Source organism: Mandrillus leucophaeus, unplaced genomic scaffold, assembly GCF_000951045.1.
Source record: "Mandrillus leucophaeus isolate KB7577 unplaced genomic scaffold, Mleu.le_1.0 Scaffold10, whole genome shotgun sequence".
NCBI classification, from domain to species: Eukaryota; Metazoa; Chordata; class Mammalia; order Primates; family Cercopithecidae; genus Mandrillus; species Mandrillus leucophaeus.
The window spans coordinates 7,554,872-7,562,071 of record NW_012098098.1 but is presented as its reverse complement, the minus strand read 5'-3'; the positions used below and the strand labels follow the sequence as shown (position 1 = coordinate 7,562,071).

Below are 7,200 nucleotides of genomic sequence, written 5' to 3'. Positions count from 1 at the left end.
AAAAAAAAAAAAAAAAAAAATTAGCTGGGCGTGGTGGAGTGCACCTGCAATCCCAGCTACTCGGGAGGCTGAGGCAGGAGAACTGCTTGAACCCAGGAGACGGAGGTTACAGTGAGCTGGGATCGTACCTCTGAGCTCCAGCCTGCACGACAGAGCAAGAATCTGTCTCCAAAAAAAAAAAAAAAAAGAAAGAAAGAAAGAAAGAAACTTATGTCAGAACCTGAACTTCACGTTAGTTTTGCTCTGAGAAGCAAAACTAGAATCTTTTTTTTTTTTTGAGATGGAGTTTCACTCTCGTTGCCCAGGCTGGAGTGCAATGGCACAATCTTGGCTCACTGCAACCTCCATCTCCCGGTTTCAAGCGATTCTCCTGCTTCAGCCTCCCAAGTAACTGGGATTACAGGCATGCACCACCACGCCCGGCTAATTTTTTGTATTTTTAATAGAGACAGGGTTTCTCTATGTTAGTCAGGCTGATCTCCAACTCCCGACCTCAGGTGATCTGCCCGCCTCGGCCTCCCAAAGTGCCGGGATTATAGGCATAAGCCACCGCAACAAAACTAGAATCTCAAAATTTAACAGCTTTTGAAAACTTTTGAGACGGGGTCTTACTTTGTGGCCCAGGCTGGAGTGCAGTGGTGTGATCTCAGCTCATTGCAACCTCTGCCTCCTGGGTTCAAGCAATTCTCCTGCCTCAGCTTCCCAAGTAGCTGGGATTACAGGCATGCGCCACCATGCCCAGCCAATTTTTGTATTTTTAGTACAGACAGGGTTTCACTATGGTCTCGAACTCCTGACTTCAGGTGATCCACCCGCCTCAGCCTCCCAAAGTGCTGGGATTACAGGCGTAAGCACCACATCCAGTCTGGCTTTTGAAATCTTACACTGGGGATGGAGACCAAGGACTCTGGGTATCTCCACAACCCACAGTCACAGACAAGGTTATACACAATCTGTGGACTCCCTTTCAGATCCCAATTCTAAGGGTTATGTGTGACTCTGGCTTCCAATATTCTCCCTCAGGGGTTAACTGGCTTCGGGAACACCACCCCGTCAAGAGTCTAAGAAGGAATGAAGCAGCTGTGAGAAGACAGTTTAGTGTTTTAGTGTGGACCTTACCTTTGTTCCCCCAGGACTGCCCGGGCACCAAAATACCTTTTCAGTTCTGTGTCTGGATTCAAGTGTCTAGGGAATTGAAAATTTTAGAAAGAAACATGAAATTATGTTCTACAATGATTCCAAAAATTTCAGAAAGCCACCTAATAATCAAGGAAAGAAAACGGATTTTTGGCTTGAAAGGCAGCTTCCAGGCCTCCTTTCTTTCAAATCACCACCCCATCCATGGTTGAGGCCTCGCCACTGTGGGCACCACAGGGAAGCCGCTGGTTACTCTGCTGCGACGGCGCTCGGTGAGCGCTGTGTCGAGAGGCCCTGGGTGTGACACACATCTGTGTCTGAGGCTGGGTCAGGGCAGCGCACGCACCCTGAGACCACATTACTGTGTCTTAACTGACTCCAGGGCACTGTCTTTTCTAAGCTGGCGATAATGTCTGAAGTAGAGACAGCAATTCGTTAAGCATCTAGAAGACCCAGAGAGGAACAGTCATGCAAGGGTGACAGGTAAGGAGGAACTTTTGACCAGACGTGGTGGTTCACACCTGTTAATTCCAGCCTTTTGGGAGGCTGAGGCAAGAGAATCTCTCGAGCCCAGGAGGTCGAGGCTGCAGTGGACTATGATCACATCACTGCACCCCAGCCTGGGTGACAGAGAGATCCTGTCTCTTAAAAAAAAGAAAAAGAAGGAACTCTCTCAGATACGTAAGAAGTAAAGCTAAAAGTCCTCTGAAATACGGATGACTTCCTTTCCTCCTTGTTCCTATTTCCTTTTTTTGGGAGACAGAGTCTTGCTCTGTCACCCAGGCTGGAGTGTAGTGGCATGACCTTTGGTTCACTGCAACCTCTGCCTCCTGGGTTTAAGAGATTCTCCCACCTCAGCCTCCTGAGTGGCTGGAATTACAGGCACCCACCACCACATCCAGCTAATGTTTGTATTTTTTTTTTCTTTTTTCGTTTGAGACAGAGTTTTGCTTGTTGCCCAGGCTGGAGTGCAGTGACGCAGTCTCAGATCACTGCAACCTCTGCCTCCCAGGTTGAAGCAATTTTCCTGCCTCAGTTTCCCCAGTAGCTGGGATTACAGGTGTGCACCATGCCTGGCTAATTTTGTATTTTTACTAGAGACGGGGTTTCTCCATGTTGGCCAGGCTGGTCTCAAACTCCTGACCTCGGGTGATCTGCCCGCCTCAGCCTCCCAAAGTGCTGGGATTACAGGCGTGAGCCATGGGGCCCAGTCTATTTCCTAAATGATTAATATAAACTCATTATTATTATTATTATTTGAGACGAGTCTTGCTCTGTCGCCCAGGCTGGAGTGCAGTGGTGCGATCTCGGCTCACTGCAAGCTCCGCCTCCCGGGTTCACGCCATTCTCCTGCCTCAGCCTCCCGAGTAGCTGGGACTACAGGCACCCACCACCACGCCCGGCTAATTTTTTGTATTTTTAGTAGACACGGGGTTTCACCGTGTTAGCCAGGATGGTCTCGATCTCCTGACTTCGTGATCCGCTTGCCTTGGCCTCCCAAAGTGCTGGGATTACAGGCTTGACCACTGCGCCCAGCCAATAAACTCATATTATTTTTAAATAAAGATAGTACATTTTCTTTTTCCTTTTTTAGAGAACCTTTTCCTCCCACGGAGTCTCTGTGGCAGCCGCAGAGAAGGGCGGGGGCAGGGAAGGGCGGGGGCAGCGAAGGGCGGGGGCCGCACCTGTGCTCCACGTAGAGAATGTGCTTCCTGGAGCTCAGGGGAGCGGGGCCCGGACGGTTCAACCCGGTGCTGTCCTCAATCCTCTCCAGGATGCGATCGATATCTTCCAGTACGTTTTCCTAAAAGCCCAAAACAACCTCTTAATTACCACACTGACATTACTTTAAATGTTGTAACAATAACGAAATTACTTATTTTAAAAGAGACCTATTCTATTGTATTTCCTTCCTAAAGGACAGTGTAAGTCAAACACTATGTACCATACACGCATTTAGAAAAAAGAGGAGATGCTTTCTAAGAAGCGCTCAGCATAGACAGAATCACGGAGCCAGAAGGGCCCTAGAAAAAACTGGGCATCCCACGTCCTCCCGGTGTGCTCGCCTCCTCAGGCGAACAGGGTTGGGACTTAGCGACACTCTCGTCTCAGGACACACTCAGACGGGGACGAAGGGCAATGATGAAAACGTATTTTTTTCTGATGACAGACTAGCTCCAGTGGTGGGCTTTATGCCCACCATCCAATTAACCCGTAAGCATGGCACAGATGTCAGGGCAAAGAGCAAGCGCCCCGCGGGCCACAGGAGCACCAGGACGAGGAGGGACGTCCTCACGAGATCACACATTCCCCCAGAGACACAGAGCAGAGCGCGACCCCAAGGAACAAGGGTAAAAACAGGAAGCAGAATTTAGCAAGCAGTTTTTCCTTTTCTTTTTCTCTGATCTCTTAATTAGTTACACTCCTAATAGGAAGGAATGAAAATACTAAGTAAACTTCTTTCACCACCACCTTGAAAAACGCCAGAAGAGAACGCGGAGGGAGTCAGGCAGAGGGAGAAAGCAGAGCCAGGCCCGACTCACATACCGATGCTTCTCCTGCGCTGCTTTTCTTATTTTTCTGTTTCTTTTTCTTCTTCCGGAGTTTGCCACTTGCATTAGACTAATGATAGGAACACATTTTAATCAGTGGAACGAGAAGTAAATCTTAAGAACTAAGAATTAAAGCAGCAAGCGTGACTCCACCCTCACCTAAGCAGTCCCCCCTCCCTCCGTGTCCTGGAAGTCCCTTCGACTCAGTTTCTTCCCTCCAGCAGGCACCTTCCCACCTCTCCGAGCCCCCTGCTCTCACGTCCCTTGGGCTGTGCTACAGAGTCCCCAGGGCCCTCTAGTGTCCAGCCTCACAATGGCTCACAGGGCTCTGACCTGGTCCAGCTCTCATTTCTCACTTTGTCGGCCACTCCCTGAAGACCAGGGCCTTGCTGTGCCCCCGCCGCCTCACACCGAACCTGCACCTGTGCTCCCCTTCACCCGCACCTGGCCAACCCCTTCTAACAGCATAAAGCCTCCGCGGGAAGCCCCCAGGACCCCGAGCCTCAAGGCAGGACCCACTTGTCACTTCACCTCTACGTTGCCCTCTCAACCAGAGGCTCCTGGGGGGCGAAGGTGCGTTCCCAGCACCCAGGAAGGCCCCCAAGAACACATGTTGGAGAAATGAACACAAGCTCTCCTTTCAGGGCCCCTCTCCTGTGCTGTGGAGCGCAGCAGCAGGTTGTCTGAATCTCTGCCCGTCCCACATCGACCTGACCTGCACGTTTCTTCAAAGTTCACTTACACCAGCACCCAGATCCACAACTCAGCCAAGCAGACACTCAGGCACAGTCAGGAAGAACACACGTGTCATTACACACACTGCTGGGCAGGCGCAGACTCTCCTGAACGCAGGAGACAGGCCTCAGACCTTTACACATTTCATACAAATCTCATCAAGGTTCCCAAGTAAATTTGGGAGTAACTAGCTGTTAACCAAAATTGAACTCCGAAAATTACACCTCCAAGGAAAATCACAGCACGGGATACATGTGGCTGGGTGCCTGGAAACCCTCCCGTCTGATTCCCCCTCCTCACCACTCAGCCCCCCACCTGCTCTGGGGGCGCTGTCCCGGCAACATCTCCATCCGTCTTGCTCTCTGTGTTTCCGCGCCGAGCCCTTCCTTTGTTCCCTCGTGCTGTGGTGTCTGTGAGCGCACAGCCGGACCTCTCCCCGTTCACCACAGGGTCATCCTCGAGATCGTCAATGTTTATCTGGAAAACCAGGTTGGAGAAGAGCCAGGGCGTTACTCACAGTGTGAACGCTGATGCTGAGATGTGAATAGTGAGATGTGGACGGGCCTGCGCTGGGGACACCAGGGTCAGTGTGAGAGGCTGGATGGGAGAGAATGCAAGAACCGGAGACCGCTGGACACAGCAGTGACTCAGCTCTGGCTCAGGGGACTTCGTCAGTGAGCTCTCCGGGAAGCCGGGGCCCCGAGACTGTGTGATATCTCTGCCTTCAGAGATGGTGTAAGGAAGACTCCTCAAATATTGTAATTCACCCCATTTACAGAGGACCACCTGCAGGACAAAATGTTAAACACATATATTCAGCCAAAGCATTAAAGTTCCTTCTTCCTCCTTTCTCCTCAAGCCTCAGCTTCTTTCCAGCAGAAGGCAGGAAAAAAAGGCAGCAAGGACCCATCAACCTACAAACTTTTCCTAATGAAAATGATAGGCCAGGCGAGGTGCTCACGCCTGTAATCCCAGCACTTGGGAGGTCGATGCAGGCAGATTACTTGAGGTCAGGAGTTCAAGACCAGCCTGGCCAACAAGGCGAAACCCTGTCTCTATGGTGAAACCCCATCTCTACCAAAAATACAAAAATTAGCCAGGCATAGTGGCGGGCGCCTGTAATCCCAGCTACTTGGGAGGCTGAAGTGGTAGAATCGTTTGAACCCGGGAGGCAGAGTTTGCTGTGAGTCAAGATGGCACCACTATCCTCCAGCCTGGGCGACAGAGCAAGACTCCATCTCAAAATAGAAAACGAAAATGACATACGATAAAAATAATTCATACAATGGAAACTTCTCTCTCTCTTTTTGAGACAGGGTCTCGCTCCGTCGTCCTGGCTGCCGTGCAGCAGTGTGATCTCGGTTCACTGCAGCTTTGGCCTCCTGGGCTCAAACATCCTCCTGCCTCAGTCCCCCAAGTAGCTGGAACTACAGGCATGAGCTACCATGCCTGGCTGATTTTTTAAATTTTTTGTAGACATGGGGTCTCACCACATTGCCCAGGCTGGCCTTGAGCTCCTGACCTCAAGCGATCCCCTCCTGACTCAGCCTCCCAAAGAGCTGGAGTCTCAGGCGTGAGCCACCGCACCAAGTCTGGAACCTTTTATACAATGAGAATGAATGAATGAATGAACCACCATTGCACACACAATATGGACGAATCTTAGGAGCATAATATTAAATGGATAAAACCTCACAACATACATTCACATACAGATGGGAGGGGAGACACGCAGTGGGAGAAGGGTAAGAACTAGAAAAGTTCTAGCTCTTCAGCTAGTGAAAGACTAAACAAATAAAAGAGCGGCCAGGCGCAGTGGCTCACGCCTGTCCAGCACTTTGGGAGGCTGAGGCGGGCAGATCACCGTCTCTACTAAAAATACAAAAAAATTAGCCAGGTGTGGTGGCAGGTGCCTGTAGTCCCAGCTATTCGGGAGGCTGAGGCAGGAGAATGGCGTGAACCCGGAAGGCAGAGCTTGCAGTGAGCCGAGATTGTGCCACTGCACTCCAGCCTGGGCAACAGAGTGAAACTCCATCTCAAAAAAAAAAAAAAAAAAAAAAGACAAATATAAAAGAGGCTGGCTGGGCACGGTGGCTCATGACTGTTATCCCAGCACTTTGGGAAGCTGAAGCAGGTGGATCATGAGGTCAGGAGTTTGAGACCAGCCTGGCCAACACGGTGAAACCCAGTCCCTACTAAAAATAAAAAAATTAGCTGGGTGTGGTGGCGTGTGCCTGTAATCCCAGCTACTCAGGAGGCCGAGGCAGGAGAATGGCGTGAACCTGGGAGGCAGAGGCTGCAGTGAGCCGAGATAGTGCCACTGTACTCCAGCCTGGGCAACAGAGCGAGACTCCATCAAAAAAAAAAGAGGCTAACAGACTGGGTGCGGTGGCTCACGCCTATAATCCCAGCGCTTTGGGAGGCTGAGGCAGGAGGATCATCTGAGCCTAGGAGTTTGAAACCAGCCTAGGCAATACAGCGAGACCACATCTCTACAAAAAATCAGCAAGGTGTGGTGGCACGCAAGTCGAGTCCCAGCTACTCGGGCGGCAGAGAAGGACTGCTAGAGCCCAGCGGCTGGAGTCTGGAACCTGGAGTGAGCCACAATTACGCAACAGTGCTCCAGTGTGGGCAACAGAGCAAGACTCTAGCTCTCAATTTTTTTTTAAACAAGCTAACAGGCCAGGTGCAGTGGCTCAAGCCTGTAATCCCAGCACTTTGGGAGGCCGAGACGGGCGGATCACGAGGTCAGGAGATCGAGACCATCCTGGCTAAC

The 7,200-nt window shown here is 50.9% G+C and overlaps 1 protein-coding gene across 1 annotated transcript in view; it reads right to left on the bottom strand.

The window, feature by feature from the left end:
- The window catches only part of TCF25 (transcription factor 25 (basic helix-loop-helix)), a 43,283-nt gene that overhangs the window by 35,638 nt on the left and 445 nt on the right, over positions 1-7,200 (bottom strand). Inside the window, 4 exon segments of the mRNA XM_011972578.1 lie at positions 1,120-1,185; positions 2,823-2,941; positions 3,685-3,759; positions 4,740-4,936. Of these exon segments, the coding sequence (XP_011827968.1) occupies positions 1,120-1,185; positions 2,823-2,941; positions 3,685-3,759; positions 4,740-4,936 (457 nt within the window).